The 20,629-nt window shown below is 35.5% G+C and overlaps 1 protein-coding gene across 2 annotated transcripts in view; it reads right to left on the reverse strand.

The window, feature by feature from the left end:
* The window catches only part of LOC117328226 (CCR4-NOT transcription complex subunit 6-like), a 68,116-nt gene that overhangs the window by 36,639 nt on the left and 10,848 nt on the right, over positions 1-20,629 (reverse strand). Inside the window, exons 4-5 of one of the 2 annotated variants that reach the window (XM_033885692.1) lie at positions 18,876-18,974; positions 18,332-18,346 (exon numbers count right to left, since the gene is read on the reverse strand). In XM_033885692.1, coding sequence (XP_033741583.1) covers positions 18,332-18,346; positions 18,876-18,974 — 114 coding nt within the window. The remainder of the gene's footprint in view (positions 1-18,331; positions 18,347-18,875; positions 18,975-20,629) is intronic. The other variant, XM_033885700.1, reaches the window with a different exon arrangement.

Raw genomic sequence — 20,629 nt, forward strand, 5'->3', positions numbered from 1 at the left:
TCCTTAGGATATATACTGAATTATGATTTCGTCCTATACTATTCCTTAGGCCACTTACATTGTAGTTGTGATTTCGTCCTATACTATTCCTTAGGATATATACTGAATTGTGATTTCGTCCTATACTATTCCTTAGGATATATACTGAATTGTGATTTCGTCCTATACTATTCCTTAGGATATATACTGAATTGTGATTTCGTCCTATACTATTCCTTAGGATATATACTGAATTGTGATTTCGTCCTATACTATTCCTTAGGCCACTTACATTGTAGTTGTGATTTCGTCCTATATTATTCCTTAGGATATATACTTAATTGTGATTTCGTCCTATATTATTCCTTAGGACACTATAATTTGGATGATATATCATGTGCTAGATATAAAATCTTATATTAAATTATATTACAAATACAGCCTGTTTACAACAAAGTATATGATAAAGTATGCTGCAGTTTTTACTTCTATATCAGTTTTTAAAAGCTGCTAATTTTAACAGACATTCCTTCCAAATCGACTGCTAATTTTAACAGACATTCCTTCCATATCGGTTGCTAATTAAAAAAAAAATTCCTTCAGGATCGGCTGCTAATTTTAACAGACATTCCTTCAAATCGGCTATCAGGTGAATTATTAAGCATTCTACCATGTTTGCTATGTAACGCCGGTTTTGATTGGTTTAAAACCATGTATTATTTTCCAATAACCCACGCTCGTGCCAATAATACACGGTCGTGAGTCACGGCTGTCACAATTTTAAATATCTAATATTCACCCGTTTCATAAAAGGTTACTATAGCCGAGTGGGCTAATGGGTTAGTCTTTCAATATATTTTTATCACGACGCGAGTTCAAATCCTTTGAATCCTTTCTTTGCTGTTTTTCTATTAGAAAGAGGTCAATCTCAGAACTAAACAGTACATGGTAGAATAGAAATAATCAACTTTGATTCGTGTATTGTTGCAGGATATACAACTCGGACTCGGATATTTTGCAATTTTAATTAATAACGAAGGCCTGCGGCCTTCGTTATTAATTTGATTGCAAAATATCCTCGTCCTTGTTGTATATCCTGCAATAATACACGACTCATCGTTAATTATTTCTTAAATACTCAGTTCACACATTGTGTAATTTAACATGAGTTAATGTGTTAATTTCACACGGACCTTGGAAGTATTGCACAATTATGTGATTTTATCAATACATAGTTTTATTTGTTGTAGTAATATCTACACCCACTTTGAGGAAGTTAAGACACTACATTAACTAATGTCTACATTTAAACAGGCCATGAACAGATTTTTTCCTGGTAATTTTTTCACATTCACACTTGAAATTGTAGACAATTAAATGCCTTTATTTGTTAAAATCAAGAAGTCTGAGGATAGACTGCTTGGCTATGTTATTTATAGCTATGTAGCTATATAGGAAGTTATAAACACAGAGAGGAGACAAACCATAGACTGCTTGGCTATGTTATTTATAGCTATGTAGCTATATAGGAAGTTATAAACACAGAGGAGACAAACCATAGACTGCTTGGCTATGTTATTTATAGCTATGTAGCTATATAGGAAGTTATAAACACAGAGAGGAGACAAACCATAGACTGCTTGGCTATGTTATTTATAGCTATGTAGCTATATAGGAAGTTATAAACACAGAGGAGACAAACCATAGACTGCTTGGCTATGTTATTTATAGCTATGTAGCTATATAGGAAGTTATAAACACAGAGAGGAGACAAACCATAGACTGCTTGGCTATGTTATTTATAGCTATGTAGCTATATAGGAAGTTATAAACACAGAGAGGAGACAAACCAGACTGCTTGGCTATGTTATTATAGCTATGTAGCTATATAGGAAGTTATAAACACAGAGGAGACAAACCATAGACTGCTTGGCTATGTTATTTTAGCTATGTAGCTATATAGGAAGTTATAAACACAGGAGGAGACAAACCATAGACTGCGTGGCTATGTTATTTATAGCTATGTAGCTATATAGGAAGTTATAAACACAGAGAGGAGACAAACCATAGACTGCCTTGGCTATGTTATTTATAGCTATGTAGCTATATAGGAAGTTAAAACACAGAGAGGAGACAAACCATTAGATGCTTGGCTATGTTATTATAGCTATGTAGCTATATAGGAAGTTATAAACACAGAGAGGAGACAAACCATAGACTGCTTGGCTATGTTATTTATAGCTATGTAGCTATATAGGAAGTTATAAACACAGAGAGGAGACAAACCATAGACTGCTTGGCTATGTTATTTATAGCTATGTAGCTATATAGGAAGTTATAAACACAGAGGAGACAAAACATATTTGTTGTGTTCAGACTGTATTCGGCAAATAAAGGCTACCAAAACATAACTTATATTATACAGTGCAACTTCCGAAAACCGAACCTTCTAAAAACCGAACACCTCTAATTACCGAACGAATTGTCATTGTACGGAATTGGTCCTTCTTTATTATAGTATTAAAAAACTTCCAAATACCGATCCCTCTGAATTCCGAACACCAGACTGATTTTGTGCCCGGTTCCTGTTAAAATATACCAAAAGTTACTTCTGAAAACTGGCCTTACCTGAGCGATTATGACACGAGGTCAGGCCAGTCAACCGTGAAACAACAACTGTGACGGGTATTGTGTGAAGCCTTATTGTCTCGGGACCTACGTAGGTGATTTGTTCAGGTATCCAATATATACCCCAAGGGGGCATTATGACGGAAGGCCTAGTGTATAATCAACACGACAATTATGAAACAATGCCACACTTCATTGAAGCGCGTCAGTTCATTTATCTTCTCAATGCAAGTAGAGCCAGAAACCTGAGTTTCGCATTTAATTTAAATGAGGCCCAAAGGGGGTTGTTTTTGTAAATGAAGCCAGTGATGTTTTTTTTAGACAACAGCGATGTCGCAAATACGACCAGTATCATCTGATCAATTGTAATTGATATTGAAACAAGACATCTTCACACCCTTTAATATTATTCGATGTGTAAAATATTCCGTTTCGGACTTTCGGCCCCACCCACATGACGAAGCTTCACCAGACGTAACAAAATGTAGGTCGATCGTAAAGTGTAGTTGTACATGTGAAAATACTGTTTAAAACTATAGTTATAGTCATTTGCCTTTTTTATATATTCTGCAATATATACATTGATTAACTTTCATAATATGCATATTATTCAGGCAAACCAAATTGTCTACATACATGTATGTACGTGCCGGTTTGTAATCGGGTGCATTCTAATAAAACATCGTCCGACCAATTATATCCGGAATTCGACCGGTCATTTTTTGATCAACTTTTCCAAAGCGAACCCTCTGTAAACCGAACAAATAGTCATGTCCCATGCATGTTCGGTTTATAGAGGTTCCACTGTATATATATAGGGTTGTATATTTGATTTTATGGTTTACAAATAAGAAAACATCCAATTAAAGATTAAATCAAATATGTTTGCAATTTTAGTTTTGAATACATCACAGTATTACACATATATAAATCTATATAAGTATATATGCTAATCATGTCATTTATATTGAAAATTTGCATACACATGATGATTCTATGGAGTAAAATATCAATTTTGTGTACTTAAGTAGCTAATTATATAATCAATCAAATGTTTTTGATTCCTTCTTTTACCCGATGTGTCCCAAAATTTCAGTAAAATTGTACTTTTTTCTCCTGAATTTTCTACTAAAAGTCAGCAAAATCATAGCCTATTACATCCAAACTAACCACACATATAGAAAGCACCTGACAGATAGCACAGTTATTACGAGGCTGTAAAGGCCATTACACCATATATATATTGATGTGAGAAGTACATGTCCCAGACCTGTGGCCCAGACCTGACAGTGATAGCCTATTAATATATTATTATTACAATGTGTAACCTTTAACTCCACAGCCACAAATAACTGATATTCTGAGAACTGTTACTACATGTACTCAATTAAAACTTCAGTCTTGGAAAAGTGTACCTCCACCAAATCAAGTCTACACCAATTGACAGCTTATCATGTCAACACAATCCATTAAGCTGTGGTATATGTGCCAGAAAGCATTTAGAAAATGAGAAAATTTTACTATTGTACCCAGTCAGGCTTAGAAACTGAAGTTTCATAATATCTACAGTATTTTCTAATAAAAACATGTTATTGTAAAATATCATTTCAATCTGTACTTGGTAAATCTATTGTACCAGCGTACATAGCCCGGATAAAAGGTACCCAATGGACATGTATTCTTCACTTGCTATATCTGCTATGACCTTCAAATTTGTTATGCCGGTCAAACTTGAAGCAAGCAGTTTATAACTGCAGACCAAACATCACAATTGTATGTGTTGATTTTGTTGGAATATTTATATTAGCAAGTGCAACTTGTTTTTGAGGTCATTTATTCTCGAGAAAACTTAACAATGACTTATGGGAAAGAGCTGAGCAAAAATGTTGCCTTTCAAAGCAACTTTAAAGTTTAAATAATATAACAGCACTTCAATATTCATAAAGACTATAATGGGCAGGTATCTGACCCAGCATCACTTGGTTATCCCTTAGATCTACACTATACACCATATATAGCTGTACATCTTGATGGACGTGTGGATACATTAGTTTTGGAACATAAGAGGCATTCCCCTTGCATGGTAATTATATGTCATAGAGCAAGATAATACAACCTTATAAGCATATGGTACACCATTACTAATGTTTTCAAACAGAAAAAAATCGGACATTCAATTCAAACACATCTTGTCTTTGTGTGCAAGATCTGTTATCAACCAGCTGATGAGTACTGACAATGACCTATATGATTTATATAAAGAATCCAACATTTGTAATTGTAAAGTATTTTGTATTGAATAGACATATTTGTATAAAAGTAAGGTGATATTCTGCACCCTTATCTAATACCCTCTTGAATATTAAAAATCCATTATCTGTGACAAAAAAAACACTTATCCACTTCTGGCAAGCCTAAATAACCAACATACTGTGACTGTATATATGCATGCTTTCTTTTCCATTCAAACTAGTGCCAATTTCTGACTATACCAAGCTGCATGATGGCCAATATATTTGAAATTAATATTTCTTTTAAAGAGTCACAGCTATCCCAACTTGATAGAGGACAGGTTCTTGCAATGCTCATGGTCAGTAGCACTCCACATTTTGCTTCTCACTTCAGAATTCACAAATCGACAATAAATCTGTTAGTTATACATCTAAACACCACAGGAAGAGTTGATGATAGACCAAGTTACGGACATCCATGTGTAACTTAACAACGTCAAGATCGGTTCACTTCGCTTGTCCATTTGTGTGACAAGAGATCAACAGCAACCAAAACAGCACAAAATACCAATGGTAATGCAAACCGTTGGATTCACCCAAAAACTGTGAGAAATCAACAGCGAGAATCAAATTTACGCTCATTTCGCCATTACATTGTTTGTTTCCACTGACACCTCAACGCCGAGTGTGTTGTATGCGATGGTTGATGCCAGATGTTTCCCATTGAGACATTGGAGGTCTATGCTCTTCATGGATGAATCTTGATTCACGTTGTTTCGATCAGATGGTCGTCAACAAGGCACTGACATCCCGGAGAGCTTTTTACAGACACCTGTCTTGGATAGCAACAGATTTGAGGGTAGATCGGTTTTGGTTCGGGGAGGAATTTCTCATGGGTTAAAGACACCTTTAGTGTTCATGAATTGGAATTTAATGGCTGCATGCTATTGAGATGATATAATAAGGCCATATGTTGTGCCATTTATTACGAGGCATCATTCGACCTTTCAGCTAGATAACACTATACCACATGTTGTGAGAGTTTTTAGTGACTTTCTTGCAACCTAGGATATAATCCCTATTGAATGGCCGCCATATAGCCCCGATTTGTCCCCTACTGAACACTTGTCGTATGAATTAGACAGAAGAGTTCCGAATCAGCCAAACATCCCAATTAACCTCACCCAATTGGCCAATGCACTTACTGAGGAATGGAATAACATTCCTCTATGGACAGTCAATGGCCTTATGAACTCCATGCCCCTCAGAATTAGAGATGCTATAGCTGGTCGGGGAGGACACACGATATTAGGGAATGGTCCGACAACAGCTGTTATTTCAATATTGTGTACATAAGGGTGCTTTGATTCATGGCAGCCTAATGATGTCCTCACTTGTTAAAAATTTAAAAATAATTTGAAGAGGGATGGTCCAATATTAGAACTTAACTAATGTATTTCACATTTAGGTAATTAGCTCACAAATACTATTTTGTTAAACTTTGAAATTGAAGTTGCCTTTCTTCATCCTTTCAGTATACATGTCACTATTCCTCAGAGTCCATGTCATTTGTTAAATTGTTAGATTGCCCGTCTCCTGTTGGTGTACAGGTATTTCTGTCATTACCTTAAATAAATCTATTTGACATAAGTCAGTAAGTAAGCATGTATAACTTAGTGAGGAATTAAAATATAAAAGTGTAGATGAAAAATGGAGGAAACATCACATTTTCATCATAAGATATGCTGTTTACCAGTTTAAAAAAATCAAAACAGGTTTGTATAAATTCAAGAGTTCATCATAAGTGGTCTACAGGTAGGCCACTCCATCAACCCCACAACCCTGACAGCCAGCCCCTGGGGGTGCATGGCAGCCATTATCAGGAAGTGTGTATATACCCTAACTCTATTTACTAGTGCAACAACCTTTCCACAGACATAAGCTTATAGGTCAACCTTCCAAACACTTTTTTAATTAGCCAGCTCAGATAAATACTCAGCAATCCTTGTTTATTTCACTAAGCTGGGAATATCATTTAAACTTGGGCTTGTATTAAATATCAAATTTGTTTATGATGATTTTAAATAGATGTCCAGCTAATGTAAGTTTTGGCTAGGTATAACTCCCAGCTCTAAAGTCATTACGATTATCATTCTAGTCTACCCTCAGCTCCTAATTCAGTCCCAAATATCTCCTCAGGGTTTGCAGCACTATAACATTGACACTAGACTTTATATGTACCATCTAAACAATCTTGTACAGCTAATTCAACATTGGTATCCTATTGGGCATCTTTACTTTATCCTATTGGGCATCTTTACTTTATCCTATTGGGCATCTTTACTTTATCTTATTGGGCATCTTTACTTTATCATATTGGGCGTCTTTACTTTATCCTATTGGGCATCTTTACTTTATCATATTGGGCATCTTTACTTCACTAGAACAATGTAATATGCTCAACTTAAGGAACAAATGGAAAGTTGATGTGAAATGTTAAGAAGATTCCTAAAGAGTGAGAGATTAAAAAATTACAAACATTTCAAAATGAAGAACTTAAAAAATTCCTTGCAATTTAAACCATGATACACAGATAATGTAAATTATAATGTTGGACATGTATATGTAGGTTTTGTTGATTCTGTGAACTAGATAACCTGACGTAGTATAATCATTAAACTACTTACCAACAATTACTGTATATATCTTAACAACTGTAAAATGTTTCCATTCGTGTCACAAGGTTTTAAAACCAGATCACATAATAATTGTTAACAAATTCCACTAAACCTCAGTAATTGTTTAGAGTTTGTATGGTGAGAGTCTTATCAGTATTAGCCAATGCTGAACTTATACCATATCCCATTACACTTAATTTGTCCCATACTTTTCATTTTCCAGTTCTTTTGTCCCATAACTTTTGTATTTCCTATTCCAGTACAATTTGATCTGTACAAAAGAGGGCATTTTACTAAGATTTCCCTATTGGACCAGACCTATTAAGTAATTGCAACATTGAATGAACTGAGTGGCAGGCCACTGAAGATTTCCGCCAACCAATTTAGTGTTTAATCAGACATCTGGCAGAAACTTATTTTACAAATTTTTTACAAAAGTAATATTTCCACAAAAGTGGATAGTTGCCTGCTAGGCCTATAGTACACAGAACATAAGGAAACACACTTTTTAAGTTAAGACATTTTATTGACTTCATGAATGTCAGACCAAAAACAATCTCCATTTATCATTTTCAGTATTAAAATGGCCTCTGATATCCTTGCAACCTGAAGTACCACTCCCAACATTCATGTTCATTAAGGATGCACTATTTAAGTCTAACAGGCTCAAGTGAAACTCACTTATAAGTAGAAACCAATGACCACGACATTAACACCCAAAAAGAAATCTCACAGAAACACTGCGGTGTATGACCTCAAGCCTAATGTCATACATTAAATTCAAAGTATAATCATAAGTACCGTAGTTCATTTATTCTTTATTAATGCAAAATTAGTAATGACCCATCCCAAAAAATCAAATATGTAAAATAATAAAGGTGGCACAGTGGTACATTGGTAGGACGCAGGGCTACGTGACTGAAGGGTTGCACGTTCGAGTTTTGGCACTGTGTTGTAACCTCGGACAAGATAATTAGATTTACTCCATTGTGTTCCTGTCAAATTGGCTGTAAATGAGTACCTGGTAGGGTAGTGTAGGAAATGTTTTGTGTAAGCCGTTACTGTCACAAGTGCAATCAATGATTGCGAAAGCTCATCGGCGGCAGCAATCACACTATGCATTCATTTTTTATGTATGTATAAGCATGTCATTTTGAAATTGTATGTCACATAATATCGCTCCTAGACCTCTAATGGATTTATAAACGAAATAAGAAGGGTGTGGACTTACAAGCTTTCCAAAACTAACCCCTAAAATCTTTAAAGTGGGTTTTTGTGTCAAAAAAAGTAAGTCCACTAAATGGTAAAATGCCGAAAAAATATCTGAAATTTGTTTTGCATGATTTTGCCATAACATCACTCCTGGATCTCTAATGAATGTATAAACCAAATTAGAAGAGTGATAGGTGTATACTTTTGGACTTACCCCCAAAATTTTAAAGTGAGTTTTGGTGCCAAAAACCCCAAAACTTTAAAGTGAGTTTTGGTGCCAAAAAAGTTAAGTCCACAAAATGGTAAAATGCGAAAAAATCACAATTTTTTTCTGCATGATTTTGCCATAACATCACTCCTAGACCTCTAATGAATGAATAAACCAATTTAGAAGGGCATAAGGTGTATACTTTTGGACTTACAAGCTTTCCAAAAACTTACTCCAAAAACTTTTAAGTTTTGGGGTGGGACGCCGACACTGACGCCGGGGTGGCAGCATGCGCATTAGCTCTCGGTTACTCGTAACCAGTGAGCTGTAAATGGCAGCTCCACCTGTATGATACCCAGGGAGTTGAGAAAGACATATGCTGGCTACTTATAACCACAGATTAGTGAACCTAATAATTTGTGAACTGCAGCTTGTAATGTTGCTGTGATATATCAGTATATCAAACTTGAAAGTATTATTATTATAACAGTCTTTGCTTTTAAATAAAATACACAAATACAATTTGGAGTGTGGACAGGGGACTTTTATAGTACAAGTTGTAATCAGCTTTGTGCACTAATCTCTTCCCTAAGAATTCCTCTCATCCTAACACATACTGCTGTGTAGTTAAGGAAGCACCACTAAACAGAAGATATAGAAATGTATATGTTATGTACTTTAAGGAATCACTACCTTACAAAATACATATAAAGCTATGTGGCATTTAAGGCATAGAGCTTAGGAAAATTAATATATGCACATTAAAAAAAGTCAAGTAATCATGCATTAATGTGAATCAGGGTTCATACGGATTTTGTCAAACCAAATTCAAGGCCTTTTCAAGGCTTTTTCAATGTCTTAATTAAATATTCAAGGCCCATTTTACCCGTCATCTAAGTCATCTTGAGAGGGAACAAGAGAACAAAAAGGCAACTTATTACTATACGCTTGATCAAAATACAACTTGACATGGTAATTATTAACGTCTGTAGGGGAGGCGACATGGACAAAGTTGAATCCAAATGATCAGTGGCCAGGGTTTCACTTATCCTAATGAAACCTTAATATTCAAGGCTTTGTCAAGGCTGTAAACCAATTTTCAAGGCTTTTCAAGGCCCAAGGTGAAATTCAAGGCTTTTCAAGGCCCAAGGTGAAATTAAAGACTTTCTCAAGGCCCGTGCTAACCCTGTGAATTGTTTGATTCCTTCCTGAAGTATGGGGTTGTGCTCTGTCATAACTGGTGGCAAGGTCTCCTTTAAACCACTACGGTATATATACAGGAATGTTGGGATAGACAAAGTGTACGCCCAAGGCATCTACAGAACCCTTTATATAAAATAACATATAGATTTAAACACAGTATGTAATATATATAGCCTGGTTATGATTATTATGCAAAACAACAGCAATAAAACAATATGAGATATTGGATAAGTGGCCAAGGTTAAGGGGAGTCTGTAATGCTTAATACAGGTAATTAGCAAGTGGTTATTGAGATAACAGACAACCTATTTACAGTTATTATATGCCATAGATGATTGACACTAATCTTTTAGTATCCATAAATATACATATGCATATGGTAGCAGACACTTCTAGCTGTTCAAGTTTTACAGCACGTTTAAATTTGCCGAATAAAGGCTTTAGAGGTAGACTACTCACAAAATTCACCAACACAATTGACAAAAGTACACTCAATGTAATGCTACTATTGGACACATTTATAATAATAACAATGAAATACTAATTTTGGACATATTTATGATAATAACTTAACACTATAATTGGACATATTCATAAAAATAAGAAAGCAATGCTATTATTAGACATATTTATATCAATAATAACATAATGCTATTATTGGACATATCTATAATAATGTAATGCTATTATTGCTCATATTTATAATAACGCTATGCTATCATCATTGGACATATTATTTATAATAACGTAATGCTATTTTTGGACATATTTATGATAATAATAACGTAATGCTATTTTTGGACATATTTATGATAATAATAACAATGTTAATTATATAACGTAATGCTATTATTGGACATGTGTATGATAATAATAATATGATGCATTTATTGGACATATTTATAAAGATAATAACGTAACGCTATTATTGGACATATTTATATCAATAACAATGTAATGCTATTATTAGACATATTTATAACGAGGCCCAGAGGGCCTGTATCGCTCACCTGGATATTTCAGTAAGAACACTTGTATGGCAAAATACTCTGATTTAAGTTAAATTTCAAATATTTCCTACTTTTGAACTGATTGCTCAGTTAATTAGTCAGAGTGCCAGCCATGTAAACTCAGGCCTGTTCAATGCTCCCCGGTCAGTTTGTGTTTCTCAGGAAGCTGTATCAACAGAGAATGTCATGAACAGCAGAGAAAGGAACAACCAAATATATTGCGCTATATTGAACAATCTAAGATGGCACCACAGACCTGAACAAGCCTTCATTGGTAATTAGTAAGACCAGACCCAGATCTGGAGTTCTCTCTTCATTGACGATACCTCAGTGATTTAGTAAAATCAGACCCATAGATGGAGTGGTGTTCTCCCTGAGTTTTAACATTGTTTCAACATTTGACACTCTCAAGACAGGGCCCAGCAAAACTTTCAAAAGCACTCGTCTGTCGGTCTAGCGGCCAGCTGGAAAAAAGTACTTCTCCAGAATAGAATTCAATAGTCTGGAAAGTCTCCACATACATTATTCAGAACAAAATTATGGGTTAATTGGTCATAAACATAACCTGATTTAATTCATTAACAAATGAACATCATTCAAAACATTAAATTCAGCTGATGAGTGTGGCTGAGGATCTTATACCAATAATAATTAGTGTACTTAATGTTTCTATAAAGTTTTGATACAACAGTAATTAGAGTACTCAATGTTTGTACACTTATATTGTAATTTTGATACAACAGTAATTATTGTACTCAATGTTTGTACACTTACATTGTAATTTTGATACAACAGTAATTATTGTACTCAATGTTTTTACAAAGTTTTGATACAACAGTAATTAGTGCATTCAATGTTTTTACAAAGTTTTGATACAACAGTAATTAGTGTATTCAATGTTTGTACAAAGTTTTGATACATGACATGCATGCTGCCTTCCCAAGGTGGACCCATACCCCAAGTATGAAGTTCCAGTAACAAGTAGCTATATAGTGTAGGAGATGGAGTGGGAGAAGATGGACAATGCTAACTATAGTTCCTACGTACCCCCCGGTTACTGGTGGGGTACAATAAGTAATCCAATGACAGAGCTATTGTACACATCTGTAAATTTTCATATAAATCAGATGTCATGTCTCATGACACCTGTCTCTGAGTGACCAGTAAAAAAACAATCTTTTGGATGAGCCTTTTTTATTCAGACAACTCTAGGACATCATCTTTATACAGTGAAACCTGACTTTATCATCACAATGTGAGACTGAGTCAATGTGTGTGATATGACATTGTGTCAGTAATGTCTGAGTGTTGACAATAATGTATGACTGATGAAAGCAATAGAAAATGTGTGTAGTCACAATTTCAAAATCAGATCATCAGGATAAGTGGACAGGTGATTTTTCCTTGCCCTGCAAGCTTCATCTTGACAAGAGACATTGTTAATTCTTTTCCATTCTTGATGAAAATGTTCTATGAATATTTCAATACATTTTGCCTAACACCCTGAGTGTTTCTTGATAGCACTTCATTCCAGCAATTTGTATATGATAATGGCTCTATGCATTGCATTTGTTCATAGAATGTTCTTTCAATGATTAAAAAAAAAAAATTTGCTCCTGTAACCATGAATGATAGCAAAGGCAATTTAAATTGTCTACTTATCACAATATACCTATAGCTACAATACACTTTAACAGAAAAACTAACAAATGACATTTCCTTGTTTTGATTATGTTGGCTCCCTGGACCGCAGTATATACACATAAACTCCAAAGGTTTTTTTACAGTATACACAAACATATAAGCCATCATAGTCCAGTTAGCTATATCAATACTCAGGCCTTATAACCTGTTTGAGAAGATATATAACATTTTAACACATGCAATCCCTGTTAACTAAATATGGGCTAAGGTTACATCTATTAATGACACCTCTCATCCCAGAATGCTATATATATGCATTTCAGTTCAAATTGCAGGAGCAGGGAAGTGCTACTTTTTGTAAGAGGAGAATAGTGTGGGGTCCCATTACAGGGTTGTCTAACATTTTCTGATTTTGGTGCTTTTGTCCAGTTCAGGTAGAAAAACCTGCTATATCCCACTGCTTGTTGGTAGGCAACTCAAACCACATCAGTACAGATTCAGGCATTTCTTCTTAATCTTCTAGTAATTATATAGGGGACATTGAGACCAGAAATGATCTGTTGACACCATTATAACTCTACATATCTTTATTGTGTCCTTTGTCTATTGTCTTCACTGCCTTTTAATGCTTTGTTTTAAACAGCTGAACATTCATCTTAAATATTAATGGCTACTACCATCCAAATTTGATAAATGACATTCACAAGTACCGTCCTCTATTATTGAACAGTGCACAACTAACCTGTCATTTTGGTCCATAAGACCAATAAATGATAACCTTACTGAAGAGCAGACCCACTATACCAGCTCTAAGCAATGGAAGGGAGACAACTCTATATAATTTTCATTCAGGTCAATGTGCTGTGTGTTCTTTTTAATTTTCATCAACTTTATTATACAAAATTATATCTAAAATTATCATTTAATATGGAAAACTGTTCAGATTTTTTTCAAATGTTCCAACATACAAGCTAATCATATACTATAGGATTTCTAGACTCTCATCTTGTCTTGATATTTGTAGCCTTCACTTATTTACAGATCATGCTCATAGCTCAATATTTTTTGCTTGCATTTTTTACATTAATACACACACAAAAAAATAACATTTACAAGTGTATACTTTCAGAAATATACCTTTCTTAGATAAAGAATTAAAAAAATAAACAAGAATGATGTCAGAGTGACATTAAAGCCCCTCACCATAGACAGTCAGAAGTTAATTTGTGGTGATGTACCTCCTATACTGGATGTTGGACCCCTCTCTTGATAGTATTTGTGACAAAATGAAATCAACACAAGGTAATTATAAAAAGACTGATTTCATGCTTGAAAATTTAAAGGTGGGCATAGTGTCGCATATAGCACTCAAGCAGAAAATGAGATCTGTTTTTTTTTTTATTACTATGATAAATATAATATTCTGATGTAACATACTTCTGATCAATATGAAAATAGTGTTTTCTTGTTGTGGTTTAAACCAGTGTAAGAGTTTTATCCCTTCTATTTAATAAATGGTTACATTTTTAATAAATACACAAGTGACACACTGTAGTAAGATAATATTACAGAAAACATCTAGTAATCTCAGTGCTATGGCAGCACAGCTGTAAGTTATATAACAATGTTAATGTTTTAACATGGTTTCTAATTAACAATTATCCAAAACACTGCTTGGTTCGATTACACTTTAAACAATGTATACACTTGCCCCGATCATTATGTGCTACGCATACTAATAAGTGTGAATCAAAGGAGTGTAAAAGATTATTTCAATCCACTTGTCCCAGGCAAGTAGAGCCTAAAAATCCATTTGCCGGAATGCAATTTCTACTTTCCCCATGAAATATACACTATACAGGAAGATAATATATAAGGCAGTCCACATAGAATTATAGAAAGTCTTTAAAATCTCAGTGAAGTGAAGGCTAACAGTGTAACCAGCAACTACTTTTCCCAATTCGAAAATATAACTTACAAGGTTCAACAAAGAAATATATCTCAACTACTAATTCTGATAAAGGCATAATCACACGGAATTTGGGAAACTAAACATGAAAATCATATTAATTATGATTAGCATTATCTAGCTTGTCCTGTGGTACAAACATTTCACTGATTGCCCATTTTAACACCATGGACTATGCCTATAATGATTTGCAGATGAAAATCAGAAGACTGAATGTCAGAGAGTCTACTTTTTTATTTACTAAACTTAATAGAGGAAGTATGCAAGTACTGATTTTTGTGCATGCACTGCAAACAGTAGAGGGTCTGCCAGTAATTTATCTGGACAAAATCAATTAGCAGCTTGGTTCTAGCCAGGAATAGCATAAAAACAATTCTGCATACATTACATTCATTCACAGCAAACCACAAACAAAAATGGACTTGGGATAGACCTTTGTATAGGAAGTGTCCTACTGTGTGTGGACTGTGACACACCAATATAGTGTCCTACTGTGTGTGGACAGTGACACACCAATATAGTGTCCTACTGTGTGTGGACAGTGACAAACCAATATAGTGTCCTACTGTGTGTGGACAGTGACACACCAATATAGTGTCCTACTGTGTGTGGACTGTGACACACCAATATAGTGTCCTACTGTGTGTGGACAGTGACACACCAATATAGTGTCCTACTGTGTGTGGATGATGACACACCAATATAATGTCTTACTGTGTGTGGATGATGACACACCAATATAGAGTCCTACTGTGTGTGGACTGTGACACACCAATATAGTGTCCTACTGTGTGTGGACTGTGACACACCAATATAGTGTCCTACTGTGTGTGGATGATGACACACCAATATAGTGTCCTACTGTGTGTAGACAGTGACACACCAATATAGTGTCCTACTGTGTGTGGACAGTGACACACCAATATAATGTCCTACTGTGTGTGGACTGTGACACACCAATATAGTGTCCTACTGTGTGTGGACAGTGACACACCAATATAGTGTCCTACTGTGTGTGGACAGTGACACACCAATATAGTGTCCTACTGTGTGTGGACAGTGACACACCAATATAGTGTCCTACTGTGTGTGGACAGTGACACACCAATATAGTGTCCTACTGTGTGTGGACAGTGACACACCAATATAGTGTCCTACTGTGTGTGGACAGTGACACACCAATATAGTGTCCTACTGTGTGTGGACAGTGACACACCAATATAGTGTCCTACTGTGTGTGGACAGTGACACACCAATATAGTGTCCTACTGTGTGTGGACAGTGACACACCAATATAGTGTTCTACTTCATTTGACGGACATACTCTAGGTGGACATGGACATCTCTTTTAACCACTACAGTAAATAACTGGACAGGCGGGAATATTACAGATCAAGTAATATAATATATTACGATTTCCATGTGTGACGGTAAACGAGTACTTTCTGGACATAATGTGGTATGGGGAATTAAGTAAGTAAAATAAAGAATTGTGGTTAGGAATAGGTACAAGCTAAAGTGCAGGATCAATTTATATGTGTAGGCAGACAAAAGATGAAAGTAAACCCATACCACATTATGTCCAGAAAGTACTCGTTTACCGTCACACATGGAAATCGTTATATATTAAATTACCATGATGTTGGTAGTTAACTGTTAAACACAAACTTAGCTAATTAGTTTAAAAACTGGTTTACCACCTACACCACTCTGCCTATTACTAAGTTTCTTCTAAGCACAACCATTGTGATCATGTTGAAGGATTATGCTATCATAGACATAAAGGTTGGAGGAAATGATACACAGTCAATTGAGTGACAGAAACATTTGTAGAGTGGCATTCATACATTTTGGCAGATAGGGGGATAAGAATCAATGATTGGAAGTGTGAGGATGACAAGAAAGTTCCTTTAGGTCAAAAAGTCAAGACATCAGAATTAGGACTATCTAATTATATATAAGGCCATAAGATGGGGACAAGACAGCAAGCAAGTCCACATAAACTAAGACAGAATTCAAGTAATCAGGATGCTAAGCATCTATTGTACATGAGACAGGGAAATATCATGTGCTATCCAGTACTGGATTAATTTGTCTAGAACTGGATAGTGATTTTCTGAACATGAGACACAGGATTGTGATTTTCTAAACACGTAGATGTCAGACATTGGATAGCGTGCAAGACATTTGTTTGGTACCTACATTTGATATAAAGTGCAAAGTCTGACTTCCAATTATGTCATAGCAAATTGTCTTTTTGATGCATGAAAATAATCTACTGAAAGTTTCTTGCTGACATTCTTTAACATCCTATTCTTACCTTTGTCTCGGGCAAGATTTTGTCAAGCCTGGCCTTCTTCCAACATCATTTGATTCCAAATATCTACTAGTAACAAATTCTATTTGGCCACAATGAATTGGAAATAAGGAAGAGAAGCAAGCTTACATGAACTAAAACATCAGATTAATATGAAAATCTACACAGGCAGAGACATCAAAATGACCAGGAAATCTCAATTTGTCAAAATAACTGATCACCAAGTTAATGTGATCTATATAAAGACACAAGAATGAAAACAACATCTTAATTGATGTCAAGTGGAATTGCACGGCTGGGGACCAGAAGTCTACCATAAAGCCTATATGGGAATAACAGAGAATAACATGGTAACCTGAAGACAACCATCGGGTCTATATGGTTGGTTACCTGAGGACGACCATCGTGTTGATATGGTGGTTACCTGAGGATGACCATTATGTCTATATGGTTGGTTACCTGAGGACGACCATCGTGTTGATATGGTGGTTACCCGAGGATGACCATTATGTCTATATGGTTGGTTACCTGAGGACGACCATCGTGTTGATATGGTGGTTACCTGAGGATGACCATTATGTCTATATGCTTGGTTACCTGAGGACGACCATCGTGTTTATATGGTGGTTACCTGAGGATGACCATTATGTCTATATGGTTGGTTACCTGAGGACGACCATTATGTCTATATGCTTGGTTACCTGAGGACGACCATTGTGTTTATATGCTTGGTTACCCGAGAACGACCATTATGCTTATATGCTTGGTTACCCGAGGACAAAAATCAGGACTATATGGTTGGTTAGCTGAGGATGACCATCGGGTCTATATGGTTGGTTACCCGAGGATGACCATCGGGTCTATATGCTTGTTTACCTGAGGATAAAAATCAGGTGTATCTGGTTTGTTACCTGTGGATGATGATCACGTCTCTGTTCTTGGTTACTTAAAGACAATCATCAAGTCTAAATTGGTGCCTACTGCGGGAGGAAGGTGGGGTTGGTTGTAACGGACAAGGACAACCATCATCTCTATTTCAGTGGCTATCTGGATGACAATCAGGTTGGTATAGTTGGTTACCAGAAGTCACCAGTAAAGTCTATTAGGGTGGTTACCCGAGGATGACCTATCAAGGCTGGGGCGGGACATCAGAACGGCCACATTTGTGATATTGGTGGGGACTTGATGTAGACCACATATACCAGGATTTCTATGTACTAAAATGACAGTTATGAAAATGTCAGATACTTACAGTTTGAGCCAGTGACTGGAAGGAACATGGAAGGAAGAAAAATGATGATGTCATGAAGATGTTAAAGGGCCAGAAAGAATATTACAGGTATCAAATCATATCATTCTAACTCAGTCGGAAAATTATACATAAATCCGGAGGGTAGAGACACAAGTAAACTGTCAAATACTGCCTATGAATTACATTGTATAAAACACATTACTTGTGCGTCAAAAACAAATTGTTACTGGTATATCAGATACACGTGCTTTTCATTTCAAAGAGATTACCTGTCCTGTCAGACAGTCATAATGGTTTCTGATAAGGTTTTTGCACAAAACATGCTTAACAATGATATTTACTAATGAAAAGAAAACATAAAAACACTGCATAGACTTGGCTAGCTCCGTTACAGATGTGATAGGCACATGCAGGTTTTGCTTAAAATTTACACAAAACAAAGTTTGAAGGAAACTGAATTGCTTTGGAGTTTGCATTACAAGCTGAGTGAACACTGGAGGCTGGAACACACTTTTGCCTGACCGAAACTGGAATCAACACTTACCTACGAGATGATCCAACATGTAACTCAGTAACTTCTGTGTTCCATTTGGGGAGTTGTATAGATTCATAATTTCTTGTGAAAGAGGATTGCCTTTTAAACCTGAACAACCAGAAAAAAGAATTATATGAGTTAACAAGAGCTGTTGGAGAACAGCATAGCTCGTCTTGCAAATGTTTGTCGATAAATAATTAAAATATATTAATTGGAATGGTTTCGCAAATTGCATTAATAATATTTATATTGTTTACTTGATCAGATTATGCTTTGTGAATTCAAGCAATTTTCAAAACCATACCAATTTATATATACAGTGGAACTTCGTTAACTCGAACTCGGATAACTCGAATACCCCGCTTAACTCGAAGTACCTCGCCGGTCCCGGCCGAATTCTCTCTTTATCTTAGTAAAAAAACCTCGGATAATTCGAATTCGGATAACTCGAAAAACTCGGATAATACGAAGTAAAAATTTGGTCCCAACAATAAAAATCCTACTTGAAATGTTCGAATAACTCGAAGTATAATTTTCGTCGATCGGTGGCAAACGCCGACATTTTTTAAGAGCTAAATTCCGTTTGTAATACTGAACATATCGGCACTACTAACCTACATGCTATTAAAAGTGCTTCATAAATTCATAAAAGAAATTGTCGGTTGAATCTTATAACAACAAGTCTTGGTGATAAAAAGTACTGCTTTACTTACATCAGGTAACTTCTCAAGGCGGTCGCCGATATCAGTACACACGATAGTCAACAACTCATCTACCCGTTCGCTCAAGCGGAACTAATCTCTGACACACCAATAGATCTACCCGGCTGATGTTTTTACAGGTGTAGAATGACACAGTCACCGGCGCCTATTAAATCTTTAAACTGCTGAAACAATAGCGTAATTACTGCCGAGGTGTTCAGAGTACAACTGTAACGGTCAGTGCTGTCTATTAAATCGGATAAAACGCCAACTCAGTTACAGTAACATTTTATACGCACATGCGCAGCCCAACTTCCGGTGCTAATACACATGGAAATGGCGTGGTTATCAATAAAAAGTAAGTAGGCCGATCAAACAGTATTTTATATATGTCCAATAAAGGTAATGGTTCTGTTACGTTTTGTATGCAATCTGTGTTAAACTTAAACGGTTATTTGTTTTGACATTAATGACTTGTTATTTTGTCGAATTCCGTTTTATCGTTTACCTTTTGCAAACATGACTTGCACATCAGATCGTTATTGAAATGACTAAGTGAAAGAAACTTTATCGTGACTGTATATCGGCAAAACTACACCAAATAACAAGTGACATAACGAAACATTACATATATATTTACATGTATTGACCAGTCTTCACACTAAACTGATGAGCGACAGAGCGAAGTTATAATGATTATATAATGTTGACAAATATTGACCAAACTTTTCACCAAAAACGATAACTCGCTTAATTCGAACACTCGGATAACTCGAAGTTTTTTCGTGGTCCCGTCGACTTCGAGTTAACGAAGTTCCACTGTATATAAATTATTTATTGACAAACATTCGGGAGACAAGCTATGCTGTTGTAGATTAAATGAATATATTAAATACAAATGTAATTGCTTTTGGACGTATTTCTTCAATTTTTTGACAAAATATTATCCTAATGAGAGTTGTCTCCCTTGAAAAATGTGGACCGGTATAAATTGTCTATTGTGAGCATTTTCAAATTGTTTTATTTTCAGTTTCACCCCAAGAAGGGATAGTGTAACTCCAT

This window comes from Pecten maximus, chromosome 1 (assembly GCF_902652985.1).
Source record: "Pecten maximus chromosome 1, xPecMax1.1, whole genome shotgun sequence".
Classification (NCBI taxonomy): Eukaryota; Metazoa; Mollusca; class Bivalvia; order Pectinida; family Pectinidae; genus Pecten; species Pecten maximus.